This window comes from Rhinolophus sinicus, linkage group LG18 (genome assembly GCF_036562045.2).
Source record: "Rhinolophus sinicus isolate RSC01 linkage group LG18, ASM3656204v1, whole genome shotgun sequence".
NCBI classification, from domain to species: Eukaryota; Metazoa; Chordata; class Mammalia; order Chiroptera; family Rhinolophidae; genus Rhinolophus; species Rhinolophus sinicus.
This window is the reverse complement of record NC_133767.1, coordinates 3,128,633-3,154,706: the sequence shown is the minus strand read 5'-3', so window position 1 is coordinate 3,154,706 and position 26,074 is coordinate 3,128,633. Positions and strand designations below refer to the sequence as shown.

The 26,074-nt window shown below is 48.8% G+C and overlaps 1 protein-coding gene and 1 long non-coding RNA gene across 3 annotated transcripts in view; one reads left to right on the top strand and one right to left on the bottom strand.

The window, feature by feature from the left end:
• Positions 1-8,517, bottom strand: part of GPR139 (G protein-coupled receptor 139) — a 28,628-nt gene extending 20,111 nt beyond the window's left edge. Inside the window, exon 1 of the mRNA XM_019751652.2 lies at positions 8,157-8,517. Within this exon, the coding sequence (XP_019607211.1) occupies positions 8,157-8,271 (115 nt within the window). The 5' untranslated portion in view covers positions 8,272-8,517. The remainder of the gene's footprint in view (positions 1-8,156) is intronic.
• Positions 1-26,074, top strand: part of LOC141569507 (uncharacterized) — a 243,230-nt gene that overhangs the window by 84,280 nt on the left and 132,876 nt on the right. The window lies entirely within an intron of this gene.

Genomic DNA, 26,074 nt, shown 5'->3' with positions numbered 1-26,074 from the left:
GCTTCCTCTTAAGAGACCAGCAGTGTGATTTTGTGCAGAGCAAACCAAGTAAGCGTTGGAAACACTGAGTTCTGGTTCAGACTCTGCCATTCCTAGCCCTGTGACTTTGGGTAAGGTCACAGTGTCATTTTGTGAAACAGGGGTGTTTAGACTCATCAGAAAACAGCAGCCACGGAGAGGCAGGCATTGTGCCAGCCACACATTGTCCCATTTTGTCCACACCATAAACACTGTGAGAAAGGCACTGTTACACCCATTTTGCAGAGAGGAACACTGAGGCTCAGCGTAGTTGGAACAACTTGCCAGAGCCCCATCACTAGGAAGCCACAAGGCTGGAATTTGAATCAAACTCTGGGGACCACTGAGCCTATATCCTAATGTACCATGCTGCCAGTTTCGGGGGGCTCATCCCTTTCCCAAGTGTGGTGGGTCTGTGTTCCAAGTACATGGTCAGCATGCAATCTGTGGTACTCCTTGGAACTTTCCTTCCAGTTCATGCCAGATCCCCAGTGTCCTGAGTCGGCGTTCTGTTCCTAGGTAGCTACCTAGTGCTCTGAGTCTCCATCTCTGTTTTTTTTGTTCCTCCCTCTAGCATCTTGTTTTTATTCTCCACCCGGTGACCCCCTTGGTGTTTCCTGGTGGTGCTTAAAGCTTTGCCCACTCTGGCGTTTGTGAATTGTCAGCCTGGCGGGCCACAGATATGTTTGATTGTTTGCAGATATGTTTGATTTGGCTCACGCTGTGCTGGCTTGCATAGTGTTTTTACAATTTTTGAATTAGTTGCCAACATTGAAACATTGGAACATTTCATATAAAAATCTGGAGTTCTAAATTCTTTTGACCAATTTGGCAACACTGGGCCATTGGCTGGAAAGCTAACTCCCTCAGTCCCCGTTCTTCCCTGTCATCTGTCGCCTCCAACCCCTGACCCAGCCTGAGTGTCGGTTGTCAGCTGTCATTGAGTGTGTGCTGCCATTTGCTTATGATATAGCTGGACAGCAGAACCGAATATTGTTCTGTCATTTGTTACCTATGTGACCTTGGGTAAGTGTCTCAACATTCTCATCTGAAAAATGGGCATAATAATGATACATGCCTCAAAGGGTTGTCGTGAGAGTTAAATGAGTTAATGCATGTAAAGTGCTTTGAAGACTCCCCGGTACATGGTCAGGGCTACATAAGTACCGGCGATTATTAAGAGGAGGGTGTAGTGTTTGCAGAACACAGGTCTCAATCACGGAGGGAAAATGAGAGCAAAAGGGCCACAAGTTTTCAGAAAAACAGCTGGGAAGCCTGATTCTCTGGGTAGGTGAGGCATTTCTTAAAACTGGACCTGTCTGTTCCTTTACACTGTCTGACTGGCCCTTGCAGGTATTTGAATTCAAGACACCTGCCCTCCGCTGCCCCCAGTATTTTGTGGTGCCCTCTGCAGGGCTGGCACCTCCATCAGTGTCGCCCACTCGCGTCTGATCCACAGGGAACTTCATTCACTGGCTGGATCTGTGTCCACCTCCCTGTCCCTTCTGTCTCTGACCCGGCCGCAGCATCAGGCTGTCTCTCTCGTGGTACTGATCCGTCTCTCCCAGCTTTAGCTGCAGACCATCTCACGTTCTGGACTGGTGCTATTTCTGCAGGTTTCACTGAACCACTGGCAACTCTCTTAGGGGCACAAATTCCCTAGGCTTGTGATGGAATGGATTGCTTAATCCATCGGATCTTTCTCTCCTCGTTTTCCAGGGCATGGATTTTCATTTCTGGTGGGCGCCCTTTGAGTGCAATTGTGCGTTTATGGAAAAGACCTCTGTATAAAGGTTGACTTGTTGGACAATAGAAGCAGTTCCACCTACTATTTGTTGGGTGCCTCCAGTGTGCGCGGGACTGTAGCATGTCTCAGCCTTTGCATGTTTTATCTCAAATCTCCACAGCAGCAATGCGGGGCACAGAAGGTTAATAACATTTATCGAACGCTTGCTCTATATGAGAGCAAACACGTGCCAAGAATGGTGAGAAGCATTTTTACAATTTCATTTAATCCTCAAAAAACAACCCTATGAGATCGGTATTATAATGATCCCATCTCATCGATGAGGAGGCCGAGGCTCAGAGAGGGTGAGAAATTTGTCCAAGGTCACAAACTCGGAAGTAGGGGAGCCGGGATTCAGACGCAGGCAGTCTGATATCAGAGGCCACTTTGCTTAACTGCTGAACTTGACCGCCCACTTTCTTGCAAAGGAAAACGGGGGTTCAGAGAGGTGGAGTATCATATCTGAGGTCACACAGCACACAAGAGTAAGATGTAGGATTCAAATGCATGTTCATTCCGTTCCAATGCAATGCATTTTACACTCAATTTAATAAAGCAGACACCACATAGGGGATCATTACAGAAAGTGCAGGGGTGAGGCTTACAAAGCTGCTGGTCTGGACTCCAGCCCAAGGCCAGTCCAGGATGACGACTTCACTGGTCTGTGTCCTATTTATGGCCACGTCTCCAACTGAGCTACACAAGCAGAGCCTGGCTCTCCTGGGCCTATGACAGACTCATCGAGAATGATTTGTCCAAGGTCACCCAGTAAGGTATTTTCAGAGCCAAGCCTGGAATCCAGGGCTCCTTGTGCAGTGCTCTTTCTCTACCTAAGATAAAAGGGATCTTAAGGCCAAATGTGCGTAAGGAGGGGCCAGACAGGTTACATGGGAGAAGGAGGTGCACCTTGGAGGGACGGTTTCAAATTGGAGTCTGTGTGTGCTTTGGAGAGGGGCAGCTATTGCATGAATTAGGGTACAGGTAAACAGTGGAATACTATGCAGCTTCATAAATGGGAAACTTTGTAGGTACTGCTACGAATGACTAACATGTAAGTGAAAAACAGCAAGATGGACGACAGTGTGTATAACGTGCTCATTTTGGAGAGAGTGACAAAAGAGAGAGTTGAAATTACAATGTGTACCTATTTATATTTTTAGGTTTTTGAATAGTATGTCATCACCGATTTAATGCACATACACATACACAGCTGCAAATAAATAAATACAGCCTATTTCTCAGCTCCAGCCAATTACTACCTGCTGGGGATATGAGCCTAATGTTGTCCATTCTTCTGGTTTTTCAAGGGAACTTGGCAGTCATTTTTTTTTGTTTTTGAAGAATCCCAATTTTTAATTTCAAACTGTTCATTGCTGATATCTAGAAATACAGTAGGATTTTTGCATATTAACAGTGTGCACAGATGCTGAACTAACTTATTAGTTCTTAGGAGCTTGTTTTGGTGGAGATTTTGTGAATTTTCTACGAAGACAATTTTAGCATCTGTGAAGAGAAACAATTTTATTTCTTCCTTCCTATATACCTTTTATTTCTTTTTCTTGCCTTATTGCACTGGCTAGAACTTCCAGTGCAGTGTTGACGAGGAGTGATGAGAACAGACACCTTTGCCTTGTTTCAGAACTTAGGGGGAAAGCATTCTATCTTCCATCATTAAATGTGATGTTAGCTGTCCGTTATTTATAGATACCCTTTGTTAAAGACGTTCTTTCTCTGTTCCTAGTTTGATAAGTTTTTTTTTTTTAATCACGAATGGATGTTGAATTTTGTCAAGTACTTCTTCTGCATCTGTTGAGATGATCATTTGGATTTCCTTCTTTGTTAATAAGGTGAATCATACTGAATGATTTTTGAAATGTTGAAGCAGCCTTTCATTCCTGGGATAAACCCAAGTTCGTCTTGCTGTGTTACCCTTCTTATATATTCCTGGATTAGATTTGCTAATATTTTGTTGAGGATTTTTATGTCGATGTTCATGGGGAATACTGGTCTGTAGCTTTTTGTAATGTCTTTGTCTGGTTTTGATATTAAGGTCAGCTGGTGTCGTAAAACACGTTGGCAGTTTTTCCTGGATTTTCTTAATTTTTTAAATGACAATAAAACTACTTACAGAGTGCTTGCTGTGTGCCAGCATTGTGTTAGGTTCTCAACCCATTGAATCTTCCCGGCAGCCTTAGGAAGTATGGACCATAATTATGATCCATGCTTTACGGATGGGGAAACTGAGGCACAGTGTCAAGTCACTTGCTAACAGTCACACAACTCCTAAGCAGCAAAGCCAGGACTCAAATCCCAGAGGTCCAGCTCCAGACTTTGTAACTCTTAACCGGTTTCTGACATTTTCTCTAAAGAGATTTGAAAGTGAAAGGTAACGCGTCTGGAGGGCTCAGTCCAGCTTCCCGGTGACCATTTTCCCACCTCTGGTTAACAGCACCTGTAACTACCACGTGTCAAAGCACTTACTACCTGTCCGGCTGCAGACTAGTTATCTCCTTTCACCTTGCACCAACCTGCAGAAGCAGGTACTATCACCCTTGCTTGGCAGCCGCAGGAACGCTCCCATCTGCTGGGTGGCGAGCGGTTGGTTTTAGGCTGTCGTCTTCCTTGCCTCGTCCCCCTTAACCTCCCTGGTCCCTTCTGGAAGGTAAAATTTAAAAACTAGCTTTCGAATCAGTTTAATTTTGCGCTGCTCCGTCCTTATCAGGCGGGCTCACTCTCCCCACTTCTACACTCTTCCCCCCGGCCTTCGGGCTCGTCTCTTCCTCCTGCTCGGCACTGTCTTTTCCCAGCCAGCCCCATCAGTGTCCCCAAGTCTACCTTGTTGGCTCTGCTGGCTTAGAAAACATCTGCTTAGAAACACCCTGCTTCCTTAAAAAGCAGGAGGAAAGAAGACATGGCGATCTAGGAGCCGCTGGGACTCCAGTTTCGCCACTGAGCACATAGCATGAAGCACTGCGGTTAGTTCAGAGAACTTCCCTGCGTAACGAAGGGTGTGATGCAATGGAATGAGTGGCTGTTTGCACGCCGGTTAGGCTGGGTAGACAAGATGCGGCACTTCTCTGACTCAGTTTGCTCATCTGAAAAATGGGTTCAGGGTCATAGGGATGTGGTGGGGTTAAGTGCAATAATGTAAGCACTTAATAGAGAAAAACATCTGGCACGGAGAAGGCACTGAGTAATAAGTGCTTTACTCAGTGCAGGCATGTGTTCAGCCATTTGGACATAGATTTTCTTATTTAACATAACTACCTGTGTGGGCAGTAGCTACCCTTCCCCGTTCCCCGGTTTTGCAGGGGGAGAAATTGGGGAACAGAGGTTAGAAATTCCTAATTCTGTCCATACCTCACGACAGCACCCCCTGCATCCCACACCAGACCAGTTCACTTAGTCTGTTTGGGGCAATTCCTAGAGGCAGGGGACAACCACGTGGCCTTTCCCAAGCTCTTCCTCTCAATCTAGAGACTGAAGGCAGTGATAAACAGCCACACTTTCCCCGAGTCACTGGCTCCTCCACTGCCAAACACTCAGCCACCCGCCTCCCTCCCTCAGTTCCCACCCACAGCTCCGACCACCATGGCAAGAATTTGGAATCGGAGTGAGTGTACTGCCAGGAAAAGTGATTCAATTAAAATCTCACTTTTCAGCAAGATTATGGGGCCCTGCGGTCTGTTACTTCACACCCAGCGTAGCTGTGCCTCCCAGGCAGTGGCCGGGTAATGAGGGTTTACTAATTGCTGGTGGCCTGTGGTTGGGAGGGGAGGGGAACACGGTAGTGAGCTCAGCACCGGAGTGAGTGCTGAGCTCAGAGCTTTGCTCTGCGTGCCTCCCAGTCCCTTCTCTGGCTGCTGGTGGGCCTGAGCGCCACCCCCACCACCCCACCACCAAATCAGCTCTTTGATCAGCACGGCTACAACAGCAAGCGGTGTGCAGGGTGCCAGGCTCAGAGCGGAACCCTCATCTCCATCAACATCGTCACTTACCAGGATTCCAAGGAGCGGCCACTCCCAGAAAACCCATTTTACAGACGGGGACATGGAGGCACAGAGATACAAAAAGGCCCCCAAAGTAACACTGAGGTCTGCTTCACTCTACAGCCTGCATTTTTAGTCAGCAGGACAGTTGCCTTCCTTTATGGTTTTACGAAATGACAAGGATTTCACCTCTGAACCACCTTGCAAGCCATTAACAAAACCAACGGTTGTCAGCCCGTGACCGCCGTACAAGCCTGGCCTCCTCTTCTCCGTAATGCCGGGTCCTTCTGCACGTGTCGCTGCCCCTAGAATCCTAAGCTTATACCTGTGAGCTCCTTGAACTCAGGGACAGCACCTGAGGCGGCTCTGAGTCCCTTTGGCACCTCCTGAGCAGTTGGCACACAGTAACTGGTCCTAACGCTTCGTTGAGTGTGTGCACATGTCTATGCCCTCCACTTTCCAATCCCAGTCCATCCCCCCGTCTCCATAAATCTCCAAGCCCCAGGCTCAGCCCTGACGAGCCCATGCCTAGCACCCTGCCTGGCATTCAGTCGGTGCCAATGCTGTGAGTCGACAAGGCCCTGGCTGGCACAGGAGTTAGGCGGTGAAGGTGTGAAGCGCCTCGACTTGTACCTTGAGGCATTTGAGGGTCTGTATTTTCCTCATCCTCCCATCCGCATGTCCCCGCCTTGGACTCTTGCAGGATCTGCCTCTCCCTGTCTTTCGTCTCTGTCCTTAAGGCGTTTTCAGAAGGAAAGCCTGAGAGAGTGGCTTCTTGAGTCAGCAGAGGAGATGGAGGGGTGAAGGGGCAGAGTAGGTACGTTATCATGTGAGGGCTGCAGGGGAGAGGGGGCCTGTCCCTTCTTCTGTTCAGCAAGTGTCACCAATAACCAACCTTCTGAACAACTCACTCCCTGAAAGAGAGCCCTGGCAGAGGCTCGGGGGGGTGGGGTGGGCGGGGAGGTGCAAACTGGACCGAAAGCAATTCCTGCTCGAGGTAATTACGGGACACGGATACGTGCTGCTGCCCAGCAGGGCGAATCGGAGGCTGAGGATACCTCCCAGGGCAGCCAGAGCAATTAGTTAGTAATAAAAGCCTCATTGCTCATGGCGGTGATAGGGGGGGCAGCGTTAGTAAACTTATGCCTTCTGTACCTGCCTAGTTTGGCGAGGGGATTTATTTAAACTAGCTCATCGGGGACCCTGGCTACCACGTTGAATGTTGTAGAAAGGAAATCTCAGCAAGGCTGTCAGAAACCCAGCTCCCAAGTTCCCAGGATTCTGAAGACCATGATGCTACAATTCCAGGCTGCACACTGGATTTCTCCCTTTCCGTTCCCTTCGGTCCCCTCTCTCTCATCTGCCTGCAAAGGACCTTTAAGGAATCTTTGTGCCACAGAGACCTGTCTCAGGGGCTATGTGGAGGAAGGGGCCATCTGATGCTGGAGCCCCAGGAAACCCCTCTCCCCTCTCACAGGGCAGGGCGCTCTCCCCCAGCAGCTCAGCTCTCTTCAGGAATTAGCACAAGTCTCAGCCACACTGTGGAGAGGACGTGAAGATATGGGACCAGCCAGACATCTGCGGCAGCCGAGAGCTGCCCAGGGTGGGAGGACCAGGAAGCAAAGCCGGGGAGGGGGGGGAGGCTTGTCCTCAAGGAGACTGTGACCCCCTGAGGTGGCGGCCTCAGCAGCCTGCCTGTGTATCTCTGCGCCCTTACCCTGGCCAGGGCATGTCCCAGAGCCACCCCCCCACACACACACTCTTCTTAGCTGGCCTGGAGCCCCATTCCTGCTTAGGGGTTGCAGCTGGGGCACAGCCCTTGCTCCATCCCAGGGACACCCCTCCCCAGCAAAGGACTGCCCAGCATCAGGGTCTCCGGCTTCATCTCGGGTCAGGTGGGGACAGCAGAGGGGCAGAGGTGTACCCAGGCTGGAGTGGACATGGGGGCGGTGCGAGGAGTGAAGCCCCCAGCAAGCTGTCCGGTCGTGCAGTCAAGTCGCACACACAGCCCTCACTGGACCCTCGAGGACACGCAACCCTTCAGATGCGCACAGAAATACTCACCAGCACCCTCGAATCCACGCACACACGCATACCACCCCACACACGCTGCCCATCGCCTGCCGCGCACACGCATGAAACGCACACCGTCCTCTCCCCCCGCCCCAGCCCTCTGCCCCCAAGGCCACAGCAACTTCCTTTCCCCCCAATCTGGAAATGTCCGCAGTTGCCCTTTAGGCTTAAACTTTTTAGAAGGGGCCCCAGGGACCTCACCGAGAAGGTGGATCGGCCTGGTGGACCTGGATAGGAGCGCTGCGTACTTGGGGCTCCCGGCTTCCCGTCCCTCTCCCCTCGCTCCTCACCTGGTAAACCGAGGCACAGCAAGAGGCTATAGTAGATCACGGGCACGAAGCCCAAGCCGCAGGGGGACCAGGACAGCGAGCTGTTGGCTGCGAGGTGGGCGTGCGTGTGCTCCATGAGCGCGCCCCTTGCTCCCTGTCTCCGCGCCGGCGGCGGCCCCCTCTGGACGCCCGGCTCGCTGGTGGCAGCGGCGGAGGCAGCAGCTGGAGCAGCGGAGCCTCTCTCCCTGCAGGACTTGCTTCCACCCTTGGCCGTGGTCCCCTCTGCTCCGTCGGCACCTGCCTGCCTGGAGTCCCGCCTCAGCCCTTGCGCAGGGTGCAGGGACTCGGGAGGGGCTCCCGGAGCCCGCGTGTGCGCCTCCCACCTTGGACCCGCTCGGCTCCCGCCTCGGAGCCGGGGCTGGGACGCAGTTCCCCGCAGCCAATCAGCAACCGCCTGGACGTGGTGGGTGGGATGCTCGGGAGGAGGGGGCCCAGCTGCCTCTCTGGGCTACAGTTTCTGGAGAGGAGGAGTTTGACCTGGGAACCCCAGAGGAAGACCGGGGTGGGAGCCGGCTACCCCCATCTCCACCTGCGTGGGAGGGGCACGGTGTGGGTGGGACCTGCCCCTGCAGCGTGTCCTCAGGTTGCCTTCTCGGCTGTCCTCCCAGCCACCTCCCTCCCCTCGCCAGCGCTTCCAGTCCATCGCTGTAGAGGGGTCTCCACCCAGGGATGGGGGAAGGGGTGCTGTTGGAGCCAGGACGCTCAAGGGTTATTGGCCTCCTGGACCAGAGGAGCTGAGCTTGAAAGGAAGTGAGCCTGCGTCTGAGTGCTTGTGAGGACTCCGGGGGAGGCCGGGGGCACTGTCCCTGAGCTGGAGTGCCGTTGAAGGGGATGCAGGCCGGCTGAGAGAAGCCAGCCACGGGGAGTCCTTCTGTCAGGAAGAAAGATGTTGAGCCACTCAGACACACTCACCTACACTTACCCTGAGACACACAATACCCAGGCATGCGGGCATGTTCACACACTCACACTCAGGCCCTCTCAGCCCACACGCAGACACGTGAAAACGCAGGGCGTCCTCATCAATATGCACAATGGCCACACCCACAGGAGGACCCAAACATCCTTGCAGACCCACGTGGGAGTCATCTGGGGGGCGGTCTAGTGCTTGAAGGCTGTGTAAAGGCTAGGACAGGTAAAGCAGGTGGGATCTAGGTTATACTGGAGAGTGGGGGTGAATGGGCGCCCCCTTCTCAGGGTAGGTAGATGGAGAGTTCCCTGGGCAGCTCTTCTGGGGGCCACAACAGAATTGGATAGGGAGAGAAGTCTGTCTGGGACTCAAGACAGAGTGTGTGTGTGTGTGTGTGTGTGTGTGTGTGTGTGAGAGAGAGAGAGAGAGAGAGAGAGAGAGAGAGAGGGAGAATTAAAGATTCTGCAGAAACATGGAGGAAGGAGAGGCATTCCCAGGGCAGGTGTAGCAGCTGCCAATACAGGAAGGGGCATGTGATGAGCTCAGATTGGCTAAGACCCACCTCTGCTCCTCTTAAAGCCCCCACCCCCTGTGACATCCATTCCTGGGGGGAAGGAACTGTCTGGGCTTCCCCAGCCTCTTCCAAGGTGGAGTGGACCCCTGGCCCTCATGCAGAGCAAGGGACATGTGTCCAGTATTGTAAGGGGCTCCCCGAGGCTGGCAAACTCCAACACATCCAGGGTCAGGCATTCTGCATGAGGGAGGGGTCTGCTGGGCCTGCCTGGGTCTGTGGTGCCCAGTGAGGCTGTGGCCCCGAAAGGGACAGATGAAAGTCCTGTGGGCCCAGTGAATGCCCGTCTGATAGCTCGAGCCAAGTTAGGTCCTGAAATTTTGTTGTGAACTGTTGTTTACATGTGACTACCCCAAACAAAAACAAAAACAAAACCCCCACAGCGTTGATACATAAAGCAGGGCCATGGGAGAGGCTCAATAAATAATGGTTCAAAACCCTGTCGATTGGATCTGTCTGCAGGCAACTGGAGTGACCTGGGGACCGTGTGTACAGGATTTGACACAGCTCCCCAGTTCATTCAGAGAGCTTGCTACCTACTGTGGGGACCACGGTTAATGCCTCAGGGCATTTGCACTGGCTGTTCCCTCTGCTCTGCATGCTCTTTCCCTAGAAGGCTGCATTAACCTGCTTCTTCACCTTTTTTGGGTCTTCTTTGTGTGTCTCCTCCTCATGGAGGCTTGCCCTGACAATCCTATTTAAAATTGAAATCTCCTGCTCCCCTCCTGAATGCTCACTTCCTCTTGCCCTCCACTGCTTACTTTTTCTCCAGAGTGCTGAGCACCACACCATATACTGTCTATTTATTTCTTGTCTGTTTTGGGCTCTTTTGTCTGTTTTGTTTGCGGTGGTGCCACTGGCTTCTATGCAGAGTCAGCCTGTTGTGGACTCTCAAGAAACACTGAAGGAGGCAGGGCCCTGACACCCAATGAGCAGGGCATGTGGGACTCAGGGAAATGAGCTGTCCTGATCTTAGCCAGAGTGTTAGAACACGGGATGTCATTAGGGTGGCCCAGGCACCGTCAAATATGTTGCATGTAATTTTCCTTTATGACTGGCCACTCTAGAAAAGACTTGTGTGGCTATAGTTAGAGACTCTGTATAAAACTAGAAACTTGGCTGGGCAGAGTTACCAGGCTGCACGGGGAATCTTCACAGACCTCATTGTTCCTCAGCCTCCATTTCCCCATCTGTAAAATGGGGATGAAGGAAACCAGGAAAGCCTTGTCCCAGGGATGCTCAGCCCGGGCAATGGCTGCGATCTGGGGGTGGGGAATTGCACTGGGTTCTCCGCTGGCTGCACAGTGAACCTTGACAGCCTGTTAAAGTCTGAGTCCCTGGGAGATGGATGGGTTGGGTGAGAAGAACTTTAAGCTCTTAGGACAGGTTTTTGGTCCCGGGGGAGGAGCAGGATGAGCCAACGACTAAGTCTGTTTAATTTTGCTTCAGGGCTGACTAACTTGACTGGGTCTGTACAGCAGTGGCGTGCTGGAGCGGACACCTCTGGTTGGCTCAATTCATTCATTTATTCATTGTTTCAACAGACTTTTGCTGGACATTTAATGTGTGTTGATCAGGACTAACCACATAGTTATGGAGCCTGAGGCAAAAATGGAAATGCAGGTCCCCTTGTTCAAAAATTAAGAATTTCAGGACAGCAACAGAAAGGCAGTAAAGCACATGTCGAGCCCTTCTAGGCGTGGGGTGGGGTTTTGTGTGACTGCACAGGTCACACACCCACGAAGCCCGACCTGCTTAGGGTACAGAGGCGGGTAATAAGAGTTAACATTTATTGGGATGTTTTTATGAGAGAGCTATGTCTTAGCTCATTTTATCCTCACGCTGACACTGGGAGGAAGGTGCAGTCATCAGGCCCATTTCACAGGTTAGAAAACTGAGGCCCAGAGAAGTTTGGTAATTTGCCTAAGGCCACCTGCCTGGGACTAGATCCAAGGCAGTCTGGCTCCAGCCTGTGCTGTAACCACGGGGGGAGTTTAGTCTACTTGGAAGGACAGGTACACAACAGAAAACTGTCACACAGTGTATTGTGGGCTTCCTGTGACATCCGTCTTGTCCTCTGCTGTGTCGCCAGGGCCAAGAACAGTACCAGGTAGGTGTCCAGAAATACCTCTCCAATGAATAAATTAATACTACATATCATCGAAATATGTGGAGGACGGTAGGAGAGGAGATTGCAAGCTCACCTGCCTGTAAGCCTGCACAGCTCAGAACCACAAATGTGGCCGACCTGTTAGCATTCTTCTCTTCCGTAAGGAAATAGGCTGTCTCCCATTTTCTTGGAAACACCTGGCTCTCTTGGTCCAGCTTCCATTTCTTCCCTCTTGATAGAGGAAGCGGGCTGAAGCAATAATTCTTTAAGAAGAACAGCTGCTCAAACATCGCATCCATTGTAACTATAACAAGTAACACTTCGCTCAGGGTTGGGAAAGCAACAGGGAGTGGTGGGGGACTAACAACTGGAAGCGTGTGCTAGCCCCGTGCTGTGTTCCGCCTGTACCGCTGTTTTCAAACGTTGATACGGCCTCTGCTTTCCTGGATCTTAAGGGCAGGAGGCGGGCAGGACTCAATCCCTCTAAGACAGATATGGGTATAAACCTGGATCTGTGCTATAAAGAAAGAGTCAAAGGAACGGGAAAACGTGTACCAGTGATACCTAACGTGGTTGGGCAAACCGGAAGTCTTCTCTGAGGCAGTGAGGTTTGAACCTGCGATAAGAGGTGACAGATGAGTAAAGGTGAATTAGATGAAGGGGAAGGAGTCTGGGAGTGAGGGCAGCATCCCAGGGAGAGGAAAGAGCAAGTGCAAAGGTCCTGGGCTGGAGGGAGAAAGACTGGAGAACCAGGACACCAGGGAAGCTGGGGTGCAGTGAGTGGGGGTACACGGAGATGGATGCAGCTGGAGAGTGGGAAGGGCCGTGTAGGCTGTGGTGACGAGGTGGGTCTTTATCCCTGGTTTTAGGCAGGGAGTGCCTTGATTAGATTTGCGTTGAAAACATTTGCTTTGTCTGGGAGGCGGAGGATGGATGGAGGGAGGCAAGAATGGCGGTGGGAAGACAAGTTATGAGGCTGTCACATTGGACACGTGACAAGTGATGGTGGCTTGGACCAGGGAGGTATTGATGCTGGAGTGGACTGCCTCCCAGCAGTTAGGAGAGTGAGTGCACGCAGGTGTGGGGGGGAGGGGAGAGAGGGAGGGGGAGAGAGAGCGAAGAAAGGAAACGGAGATGCGGAGAGAGACTCAGAGAGAGGAGGTAGATGGACACACAGACAGACAGACCGATCGAGAGACACACAGTAATTATGAGTGAGATTGTCCCGGATGGGAAGCCTGCTGCCGTGGGGCGTAGAGCACCCTAGGACCCCTCTGATGACCAACGCTGCTCCCCTACCTCCCGGAAGAGTGTACCTTGTCCTCTGGTTTCTCCTCACTGTTCAAGACTCCTCTTAAAGGTCACCTCATCCTCCAAGCCTTTCCTACCCTGCACGTCCCCCCACACCTCCCTGACCCAGGCACCCCTCTTCCACACCACTGACCACCTTGTGTCGCCCTCAGGGGTTACCTGTGACCTGCCCTTCCTGGCTTCTGATTACCTCGTGGGCAGGGTAAGCTTCCTTCCTCTCTGAACTCTCAGTTTAGGACCTAATTGCAGGGTATGTTAGCGTAACTATTAACATCTGCAGCCTTGAACCCAGACCTGGGGGCGAATCCCGATTCATCTCTAATAACCGTGTATGTTCGTCAGGACTCTTTATCGAAATGGACAGAAAAACCTCAAACCAGCTTGATTTCTTAGAAGGAGTGTATGGACTCCCGTAACTGAAAAGTACAGAAGTTTGCTGGGCGTCAGGCCTGGCTGGATCCAGGAGCAAAGAGTCCACGGCCCTGTCTGTCACTGGGCTCTGCTTTGCTTTGGATGAGCAGCATTCTTAAGCACGTTCTTACAGCATCATAAAAAGATGGAAGATGAACAGTCCTGGGGGACGGAGGCCCTCAGCGGACCAGCCTCACCAATGCACCCCTCTCAGCTGGACTCAGAGCTGGATTTCTATAGCCGACCAGAAATCGGGGTTCATGGGTCCAGGGTTGGAGCCAAGGGAAGCTATTCCCAAACCACACAGGCTTTGAGAAGAGCTGGACCATTGAGCCAAAGGAAACGTGGGGTTCTGCAACAGGAGGAACGGGAAGAGGTGGTGGGCAGGCAAAACCGACGTGTGCGAGCTGCGGTCAGCCCTGGGATGTGCTTACTACGTAGTCCTGCGTCGAATGTTTTATTTCCCTTTTTAGTATTTATTTAATGTTTTACAAGAGACTTATTTTTTAGAGCAGTTTTGGGTTCACAGCAAAATTGAGTGGAAGGTCCAGAGATTTCCATATCCACCTGCCACCCCACCCCCTCACACGCAGGTCCCCCATTAGCAATGGCCCCCACCAGAGTGGTGCATGTGTTGTAGATGGCATAGTTTGACAAATGTGTAAGGGACATGTGTACAGCATTATAGCATCACAAAGGGTTTTGTCATTGTCCTGAAAATCTTCTGTGTTCCACCCTTTCATCCCCCCCTTCCCCAAACCCCTGTATTTTCCTGTTTTATGTCAAAAATCCCTTGTGTGTCAACCATAAACAAATCCTGGACTCTAGTGACGTATGCCCAAGTGCTGGGGTGAATGTGCTCGCATGTCACTTATGGTGACATGTATCAAAAAATTAAGCAGCTCCATGGGTAGACAGATGGCGAGGTACGTGTTCCAGCAAGGAGAGGTTAACAGCAGAATCTAGGTATTGGGTGTATGAGTTTTCACTGTAAAATTCCTTCCATTTGTATGTATCCTTGAAAATTCTCATGGTAAAAATACAGGGGAAAATACCGTGTGTAACGTAGCTTGGCCACGTCGGCTGTTACAGGCTGTGGTTGAAACCGACACCTCTTGGTGGGGTTGCAGTCCATTAGAAATCCCGCCTGGAGCTGCTGCAGGAAACACTTCCTGCCCTGCTATGAGGCTGCCCAAAGGGTCCCCGCCACTCGCTGGCGCTTCTCTCCTGACGTTGGCCATTTGCCTTTGTCTGCAGGCTCTCGCCTGCCGTCCTATAAGAGCTGCAGCACTGCATTTCTCTGCTGTGTTTGTTTTGCCACACACGCTTGGCTCATGGCGGAGGACCCTTCCAGCACCCCTTTAACCCCATTTCCCGCAGCCCTGGGAGGGGCAGGTCAGTTCTGGCAGAATTTGTAGAAGGTCTGTCGCGTGTCGCTGAGCTGCCACGGTGGTCAGGGGCTGCCACAGGGCAGGACCAGGATATTTGCATGGTGGCGTGCTTCTGTCTCCACTATATCCCAGGGGGTTGGAAAAAAGACAGAGTCCGGCTCGCACCGGGGTACCTTTCCTCACGAGGTGAAGCAGGAGTGGGGACAAGCTGGAGGAAAAGGGCCCTTTGCCCGGGAGGAAGAGGGAGGCGAGGGTTAGGGGAGTGCGTGTGTGTTTATACACACGTGTGTGTGTCTTTATGTGTGTACATGTGTGGGATGCACGTGTACATGCACGTGTGTGGGATAGGTTGAGAGAGGGTGTAATTGGCCAGATGTTGAAACATGAGGGAAACAGGTTTTTCTCTCTGGTTCAGAGAGACCCAGGAGACTCATGAGTATCATTTAAGACTCACTTTGCTTCTGTCACCTTACTTGACAGGAGCTGGGGGAGAGAGAGAAAGGAGGGGAGGGACAGAGAGAGAGGAAGAGGGAAGGAGAGAAGGGAGGAGAGGTGAGAAGGAAGAGGAGAGAAGAGACGGAGGAAACCAAACAAACAAAACCGATCTGTCTCACCACATCACCTGTTTTCGATCAGGTGGGAAAACGTGTAATGGCAAAAAGAAAAATAAAGTCCTATCTGAGAGTGGCACCTTGTGATTACTTAAGCATTTACGTAATCTCTGCGCAGTAGTTATTAGGCATTTAGGGGCCGTGCAGAATCGTTTTCCTCTTCCTAACAGGTCCTGATTTCCCCTGGGAGAGTGTCCTTCCCACCGGATGTGGTCTCGGAGGAGAGGGAAGTCAGATGCCTGCCACCCCTTTGTGGGAGCAGACGGGGCCAGATCCTCTGACAGGACAGTCAGGCTGGGCGGGCAGGCGTGCCACAATCGGCCACTTAGGTTGTCTTCGAATGAGTGAGACAAGGGCTGGCGAAGAGTTTGGCGTTTGTTCGTCTCCGTGCAGACTGCCCGGCAGGGCCCGTCTGCTCTGAGGCCATTGCTGTGCTTGTCTCCTGCTGTTCCCACATTTGTGGCTTCCTGTTTTCCCATGTGCCCTCCCATATCTCCTCACCCCCATGTTCACGGCAGCATTATTCACAGTCGCCAAGATGGGGCCACAACCTGAACGTCCTTCGAAGGGCAAATGGAGAAGGAACATGTTGTATGTCCAGATGATGGACTTTGATAGACTGTGACTCAGCCTTAAGAGGAAGGAAATCCTGCCGTATGTGACAACATGGATGAACCTGGAGGACAGGATGTGAGTGAAATAAGCCAGCCGCAGAAGGACACATAGCACGTGCTCCCACTTAACACGAAGCATGTGAAGTAGCCAGACTCCTGGAGGCAGAGAATAGAATGGTGGTTACGGGGGGCTGGCGGGAGCAGGAAATGGGGGGTTGCCTCTTAAGGGGCATGACGTTTCGGTTACACAAGATAAGTTCTAGAGCTCTTACCTTTACTGTCGCGCCTACAGTTACTATCGAATTGCACACTTAAAAGTTTGTTAAAAGGGTAACACTCATGTGGAATGTTCTCGCGACAATGAAAACAATCCAGGACACATAAAGATTGTCTAGCTCAGGCTCTGCAGAGATATGAGGAGCACTTCTAAAAAAAAGCAAAACCAAACCAGATTTCCTTTTATTTCTGTTAGTCGGAGAAGGATCATATTATTAGCGACTCAAGGACATGCATTCATCAGCTGGTGATCTTTTTCTCCTTCCAGTAACACTTCTCAGTTGATGGACCTTTACCTATAACAAAGTAGAGCCACGGGCACCGTTTCCTTTCATCCTTCTTGTCATCACCTCTGTGAAGCAGCCAGGGTTTAATGTGCTCATTTTGCACTAGAGAAAGCCATGGCGCAGAGAGCGCAGGCAACGGGCCCACGCTTACCTCGGGTGAGAGACCTGTGCAATCGCTCCACTTTACAGATGAGAGAATTGAGGCCCCGAGACGTTAAATGAGGTGTCCACGCTCACGCGTGTCAGAGCTGGAACGCAAACGCAGCATTTATCACCTTACGTCTAATACCGTTCACTGCGTAATTGAGAATTGGCTCCAAAGAAGAAATCACAGTAACTTAAAGTTGGCGTCTTGTCTGTGTGTTGAGTGAATGGAAAGTTACCAAATGTCATTTTCCTTTGATTTGTCTAGTTTCCGAGGTCAAGAATTCTCACACACTGTAGAACACCTAGAACATTCCAGGTACTCAGATTGTCAAACCTGAAGAGGAGAGAACGTTTGAACATTCCTCCCAGCCAGCGAATCATGAGGACACCTCCCCCAAACCCCAGCCTTGCTCTTTTTCCAACCATTGCGCTCCGGCTGCCGAAAAGTTCAATTTTCTTTAAGAGCCTCAGAAATAGTCCTAAGAGGGAGGCGTGGGGTTTTAAGAGCAGTGAGAGCGAAGGTACTACCAGAATCTTCCCTGCAGGGGTAAACCGTTGAAATGTACAGAACGCATGACTCATCAGTGTGTAGAGAAGGCCTGTTCTGCCAAGCAGAACGATGACAGAAGCACAGCAGCTGGAAAGGCCAGCAGGTGGGCACTCCAGTGATGGGGGTAGGTGAGAGCAGAGGAAGGAGCTGTCCTGCTCGGGAAAGTTCCTGAATGTCCTGAATACCTGCACACTGAAAGGTGTCTTCTCTGGAACAGTCATACCGGGGACTCTGCACTGCTGACCTAAGAGAGCAATTTCCAGTGCAGGGCCGGCCCCCAGTACCACGCTGCCTCTCTCTCTAGCTGACGCTGTGGGGGCAGAAGCTGCAGGAGATGTGGAGAGAGGACGGAGTGCTTGGCCCAGGCTTTGGCAGGCCAGGGTGAGCCACACACCTGGTAGCTAGTTTCTTAAAGCCAGCAGGTCACTGGAGACCTTCAGAAAGGCACATAAGGCTCTCCCAAATTGACAACTTCTGATTCTGGAAACAAACACCATCATCTGTCCGCATGGTCAGACTTGGGTGCCAGGCGGAACTGAGTTTTAGAGGCCTGTTTAAAACAACCTTGGCCGAGTCTCTTTTCCTCTCTGTGTCACAGCTTCCTCCATATAAACTAGAGATAAAAATGGCATCTACCTCAGTGGGTTGCTATTAGGACAAAAGAAATCATGCAGTAGTTCCTGGAATTCAGCCCTTGCAATACCACATGCGTGATTTTTTTTTTTTTTTTTTGCTATTATCAAGATGATATTTCTCTTTAAGCTGACTCACTTAGCAATACTTCTATTTTAAAGACTAGATATTTAAATTTTATTGTAAAATTAGTTTTACCATATATAGGCAAACTGGTCTCACTTGCTCTATAAAGAGGGACACCAGTTAAAGACTCAGTGGGGTGAGGGAGAAAACAATATCATTAACATTCTAGCTAGTGTTGTATATAGGCTGCCGAGGTGCTGCGTCTAAGGCCTGCTTCATCGTTTATTGGAAGGGGAGATTAGCAAGGGTTAGGGGGGCGGTAAAGATACGCTAGCACCCACTTGAGACCTCTCCTTTCTGTAATTAGGATGATGGGGAAAGGATGAAGTTTCTTGCCATGGGATTCGATGTTATTTAATGTTGGGCCTAGGAACCCCTAAAATTATCTTCTCCGTGGTCTCTTATCTGAGTCTGTCCAGGTTGTGATTACAGAATACCACAGAGTGGGTGGCTTATAAGCCCCAGAAATTTATTTCTCACAGGTCTGGAGGCTGCAAAGTCCAAAATCACGGCCCTGGCAGACTCAGGGTATCAGCCGGTGAGAGCTCACTTCCTGGCACGTGGACAGTGCCTTCCCGTTGTGGAAGGAGATAGGGCATAGGGCAAAGCACGGAGCCCCCGTGCCCTCTCTGAATTCTGCACATTTGTTCCCATGTTTACCAACCCGAAAGCTCTTCAAATCTCCTCCCTTTGGGGTTTTATGGGGACTTCATTCCATAGGTGTGATTGATTAAATCACTAGCCAATGGGGGATTGAACTCAATCTCCAGCCCCTCCCCTCCAAGGAGGTCAGTGGGTGGGCCTGAATGTACCAACCCTCTAAACACCAGGTTGCTTCTTCTAGCAGCCAGCCCTCCTCCTAAGGTGTGGTCCAAAAGTTACCGCATTACCACACCAGAAGGCACCTTTATTGCTGTCACACTTAGGAAATTCCAAAGGTCTCAGGGGCTCTGTGCCAGAAATGGGCCTAAGGCCAAATAAATATATAGTTCTTATGATAAATCACCACATGACAGTGCACAAGGCAAATCTAGTAATTGCTGAGGCCACCTGGGTTGGTGATCGCAAAGCCATCCTGAGAGAGTGTGTCCCCAGAGACCGGCTGCATTTCTGGAGACTCGGGGCCACTCATCGGGCAGTGCCCATCTTTTCCTGTTCCCCACTGCCAGCTGTAGACCCTGCTGCCTTCCTCCTCTCACATGCCCAAAGCCTCAGTTTCCCCAGCGCGTTCCCCGTGTTCCTTGACAGGACAAAAAGAGCGCTTCCCAAATTGGATGTAACCCACCCTTCACCTCTTTGCAGCCTCTGACCCAAACAGCCTTTGTCCTGGAACTATAGCCAGTTCTTTGGGACCAAAAGAAACCTAGTTAGATCTGAATCCCAGCTCCCTGCTAACTAGCAGTGTGGAGTCTGGCAAATAATGTAAGCTCTTTAAACCTCACCTTCCTCATTTACATAAACGTAGGCAGTATTTCCCAACCTTGCAAAATTATGAGGCACATTAAGTCATGCACGCAATATTTGTTGATTGAACAAATGAATGAATCTCATTTCATCCTAATGACACTCTGAGATGGAGGCAGTTATGTCCATTTTAAGGATGAGGAAACAGGCTCAAATTGAATACAGCGGTACCTCGGTTTTCGAACGTAATCTGCTCCGGAAGTTCATTCGAGTTCTGAAACGTTCGAAAACTGAGGCACGGTTTTCCCATAGAAAGTAATGCAAAATGGATTAATCGTTCCAGACCTTTAAAATCAACCCCTAAAACTGCAAATTTAGCATGAATTTTACTATCTAATGATACCATAGATCCGTAAAATTTACAGCATTCATAAACTGAAAAGTTCGTCCACGGAGACATTTGAAAACCGAAGTACCACTGTACTATGTAAGTCTTTGCCCAAGAATACAGGGCCAGTAAGTGATAAAACTGGATTTGAATGTAGACTGTCTGACTCAGGAGTCTGTGCTCTGAGCCATCTCCCTGCCGTCCCAAGAGGCTATGTATCATCAACCTACAAACGTTAGTTTTCTTTCTTCCACTCTATTACATGTCTGTAAAGCGGATTTCATAGTAGTATCTGCTTTCTGAGTTTGTTGTAGGGATAAAACATCGAATGAAATAGCAAATCTAAAAAGCTTAGTACAGTATTTGGAATGTAGTAAGTTTACAATGAATCCTATTCTTAGTGTGGATGAAAAAGGGGCCACGTACTAAAACTGACAAGCTCAGGGGAGGCCAGCGTAGCAGGCCCCACAAACTCAGAGACCGAAATGAACCACATAAGATGGTCTGAACATAAAACGAATTTTCTCCTCTGCCTCCCATTTGGAAAAAAAAAAAAATCCCAGGGAAGGACTATGATTGGTCACTTGTAGGTCTTTTCTTCCCCTTTGACCAACCTCCGAAACCCTATGCCTAGGGGGTGGGATCTGTTAGCAAAAGAGAGTCCTGGATGCTGGGCAAACAAAACGTGTGCCTTGAAGGGTCCGGAAGAAAAGATTACTCTGACCTTTCAAAGGTATGTTATCTTAGATGCAGAAAGACAATAGACAGGCTCACTTAAGGGAAAGATTGCCCTTTGTAAGGGAAGCTACAGGCTCCGGATATGACTACCCGCCATGACCGGCTTTCAGTTAGGGATTTTTATGTTCAGATCATGTTTCTATTCTGGCTGCAGGGCTGTTAGAATATAGACTCAGAGAAAGCACAGATAGATGCTCATGAACCTGGTGTGCAGAACGAGGAAGCTGACATAGGACGGAGAAGAAAGGTATTGGAAGCTGATGGTATTGGAGACACTAATTCTAGCCATTTCGTAGCACCAGCCCTGATCTTCCTACTGTTTGCCTTAAGCTTCCATGGTTCCCCGAAAATAAGACCTAGCCGGACCGTCAGCTCTAATGTGTCTTTTGGAGCAAAAATATAAGACCCGATATTACATTATATTATATTATATTATACACGGTCTTATATAAGACCAGTCTTATGTTAAAATAAGACTGGTCTTATATTAATTTTTGCTCCCAAAGACACATTAGAGCTGATGGTCTGGCTGGGTCTTATTTTCCAAGAAACACGGGTAGTTCAAACTGAGTGTACGTCACGTGCAGTCAAAGAGTTCTGATTTAGCCATGTTTAAGGAAAGGGTTTAGAGAGACAAAAAAGAGTTTGCTGGGTGTGGGTGCAGGGTGCCTGACCTGGGTGGACTTGACGAAGGAGAAGTGATGTATGATTCGTCTAAGGACTTGGACCTTCTGAGGGAGCAAACGAAAAATGAAATGATGAAGTTTTTGGAGATTCTAAATAATACCCATATCAAGGAAAAAAACGTGTTTATAAACAAGGATCTTAAAAAGTAGCTTCCAAATATGTTTCTCTTCTTATAATGATTTATCTATTTTTCTCCAAGCATCACACGTAATTTAGAAAACTCAAGAGGAAAAGGAAACATGTATTTACCCATGTTTTTATTTACTGTGTTCTTTTTTCCCTCTTGATGTTCCAAAGCTCCTTTAAAAAATTATTTTCTTTCTGTTGACAGAACTTTCTTTAGCCGTTCTGTCTTTAGGCTGCTGGTGACAAATGCTCTTCATTTTTCTTGACCTGAGAATGTGTTGATTTCCTCTTTATTCTTGAAGGACGTTTTCACTGGGTATAGGATTCTAGATGGACAATTTTTTTCTTTTAGCCCCTGAAAATACTGAGCAATTCCCTTTAGCCTCCATAGCCTCTGTTAATAAATCTGAGGTCATTTATTTCCCTATTGGTATCTTTTTTTTTCTTTTCTGGCTGTTAGGATTGTTAATGTCTCTTTTGTTTCTAGAAGTTTAATTATGGTGTGTGAATCTCTTTGGTAGTTGCTTAGCTTCTTGAATCTGTAGGTTTGTTTATTTGTTTGTTTGTTTGTTTGTTTTGCCAAATTTGGGGAGTTTTTAGCCATTATTTCTCTGAGTACTTTCTCAGACTCACTCTCTTTCTCTCCTTTTGAGACTCTAACAACATGAATATTAGATCTTTCATAGTCGCACAGGTCCTAGAGGCTTTGTTCATTTTTCTCATTTCAGCCTATTTTCTCCCTGTTTTTCAGATTGGGTAATTTCTATTGTTCTATCTTCCAGTTCACTGACTATTCCCATCCATTCTGCTGTTAAGCCCATTCCCTGAATTCTTTTAAAAAATTGTATTTTTCACTTTAAAAATTCCATTTGATTCTTTTTCATATCCTCTGTTTATTCACTGACACTTTCTATTTATTTACTGAGGTTTTCAATTTTTTTTTCCCATTTGTTTCAAGTGTGTTTTTGATTGCTCATTAGAGTATTTTTACAATGGCTGCTTTAAATTCTTGGCCAGATCATTTTAACACCTCTGGCAACTTGATGTTGGTATCTATTGATTGTAATTTTTTTCATTCAGTTGGAGAGATTGCTGGTTCTTGCTGTGATGAGTGGTTTTCAACGGAAACTTGTGCATTTTTGTATTATGTTGTGAAAGCCTGGGTCTCCGAACGCGTTCTGTTTTGTCTGGTTTTCTCTGACACTGCTGGTTTTCTCTTTCAGGGCAAGAAACTAGTGCTACTCTGTTACTTGCAGGTCAAAGTAGAGGTTGTACTTAGGTTTATTTTATATAAAATGTCCGGGAACTTTAGTTGTACTTAGCAGGAGTGAGAGGGAAAAGTACATCTACTTGACCTCCTTGGACGCTAGTTTCTTTTCTTTGTTAAGTATCCTCGAAGTATCAGAAATGTCGTGCCTAGTGCATACACGTCGCAGTCAGATCCGGGTAAGTCCGAATCCTGACTCTGCCATTTACAGGCTGTTCTGAGGATCAAAGACAATACAGAGCACGGCTTTTCACTTAAATTCTCTTCTTTCATCTGCACGTCAAATCTGTGAAGTCAGTCTTATCAACGTAATTTTGCAGATGGGAAAACAGGGAGGCAAAGTAATTTTCTCAAGATAATTTGGCCCTCAACTTGCCACCCTGCCGTGGATGCAGAAGAGATAAAGAAATACACAGAAGAGGACGTGGGATGGCAGCTTGGTGTGACGTTGCATGAGAAATTCGAGGAGTAGGAAGCATGGTAGGATGGAAGTAACCTAGGATGGGCATCAGAAGACTCTGGATCTGGTCCCGGCTGAGTCACCAGGTTAGCTGTGTCATTTCAGACAAGTCACTTAACCTCTCTGGGCCTTTCCTTTGAGCGAAGGCAGAAGTATTGGGTAGATGGTACCTAAGGTGCTTTTCACTGCTGTAATTTTATGATGAATCTGAAATACATTAAGTTCCAAGGGCATTCTAGATGCAATATATGGGTGAATGAAGATCCATTAAACGCAGAAACAGAGACAAAGAATGGAGTGCTGGAAATGCTTTGGCAAAGACCTTGACCAAGGGGAAAAGGTGTGATTATCCATGAAAGTCTTTAAATGCCTCAAGGTCGTCAAGTAATGCGTGATGAATTGTGATGAATCTTCTTTCGGAAGAGTTTCCTTTTTATGAGAAAAGGGACCCTCTTCTCCCATGAGACTGGCCTTGAGGCCTCAGGCTGACTTTAGTTACCTCCCACTACTTGGCTTTTTATCCCAGTCTTAGTTTATTTACAAATGCACCTTCCAGGTACACTGTGAATTCCGCCAGGGCAGGACCTGGTTGTATAAAAACAATGTCAACTGCTGGTGTTGAGCACTCACTGTGTGCCTGATTTTCTCACAAACAACTCTGTGAGTCTTGTATTACAGTAACACCCTCTGTGCCCCCGTCTTATCTTTGTCAACTCAAAGCCCAATACAGTGTTGGGAACAGAATAGTTGGTCCATATGTTTTTGTGGAATGGATGGACAGAAGGAAGAAAGGAAGAGATGAATGAAGAAAGAAGGAAAGATGATGGAAGGGTAGATTGATAAAAGGATGGATAAAAGAAAGGATGGATTGATTGATAGATAAAAAAGAAGGGGTGGATAGATGGATGGAACATGTAGGGGGGCCACAAGATGTGTTGGGGAGCCCAGGCCACCCTTCATAGAGAACTAATAGTCTCTGTCGAGTTCCGTCTCTCTTTCCTCCAACATTTGTGCATCTAGAAAGGAGAACATTGGAACCTGACCTGCCTGACACAGAAACCCATGAGCTTAGCTGCTCTGCTGTAAGGCTGGCAAGTGTCCCCCACACCCAAGAGGCCTCCCCTAGACCTGCAGCTCCATTGCAGGAATGTGTGAGCAATGGGGTTCCTGTAATCAGCTGGGTGGGGGTCAGGCTTTGGGAAATGGGGAGGGAGGGAGTCAGTCCGTTTGGAGCAGACATAGAGGCTGGGTCCAGTTCTCAGGGAAGGAAGGTGGCAAGTGTTAAGTGAGCCAGATGTGACATGCTGAGTCATTGATGCTAATTAGCTGGGTGACTTTGGGCAAGTTATTTCATCTCATCGAACCTCTGTTTCAAAATGAGGGTATTACTACACCCATTGTACAAGGTTATTTTCAAGAATTAAATGACAGAGTATATGTATAAAAACGGCTGACAGGAGTTCTCAGTAAATGATCGCTGGCCATCATCATTATTGTTATTATTGAAAAGTCCTTGGACTGGAGAACAGCCTTTGAGTTAAGTCAGAATTACTGCTCGATCTGTGGCTGCGGACACGTCCTTGAACCGCTCTCTTTTTTCCAGGTGTTGCTTATGTACTGTTCCAAGTGTCAGGCACTGTACTAGTTGGGGTGAGTGTTATCGATATGCGTTGGTCTCACAATCCTGGAGGAGCTCACAGTCTGATAGAGGACACACATTCGCACAACAAATATAACGCAGTAACTCACGGGTTTGATAGCACAGCAATTAGCACCCTGGGATCCAACAGACGGGGTGCAATTCCCGACTCGACCTCTTACCAATGCACGGGCCAGAGCAAATCACTTCATCTTTTTAAAATAAGTACAAAGCGAATAGAATGTGCCTCATAGAGTTGATTTGAGCTTTGAATGAAATTACACAAGTCCTTAGCGCAGTGCTTGGTACATGGAAGGAAAAGTTTGGGAACTTTGTGCCTCTGTATGATGGGAACAGTAACACCTATCCTGCCTGCCTATATCACCCGGATGTTTGAGTATTAAATGAAAGAACATAGGTGAGTGGGATTTTTTAAATGTGGTATAAAATATTAGTTGTTCCCATTGTAAATTTCTGGACGGAAGGCACACGCCCACCGTTATCTGAACTGGTCATGTAATAAATATTTGGTGATGCACGATTGGGAAGGTAGATTCTGTCCTGTGCCCCCTCTTGTCCAGTGGAGCTCTGTTTCCAGAGCGTTCTGCAGCCAGGAGAGAAAGGAGCAGAAGCAGGGACTGGGAGAACAGGTTTCCGATGAGATTAGAATTGGAATAGCAGGTGATTACATGCAATTTATTTTCCAAGCAGCTGCTTTGACTTCGGGCCTATCTCCGTATACCAGTTCCACAGGTCACCGCCTGCTGTCCTCAGCCCAGGTGTGAAGGAGAGAAGGGACATCCAATCCACCTGGGGAGGGTCGTCAGAGGAGGAAGCTTAGACGCACAGGCTAGGGGCTGGTGTGATGGGCAGGGGAGTGCTGGAATGAATGAGGGTGGTGGTGGAGCGTTCGCCTGCCTGGGCTCTGTTTGCAGCTAACACGAATTCTTTCTGTTCCTGCAATTCATTCATTCAACAAACATATTTTTGAGCATCCACTACGGGCCCAGAACCATGCTAGGCACTGCAGGTGAAGGAGTGAGCGAGACATCATCTGTCTTCCCAGAGCATTTGCAAGGGTCCCAAGTTCAAATGCCTGTGTGGGCTGTGTGAGGGTCACGTTAGCTGATGTAAAAAACCAAACTCGACATTTCAGTGGCTTAAAACACAGGAAGAATGTTTCACTCTCTAATGAAACAGTGCGACGTGGGTGTTTCTGGTG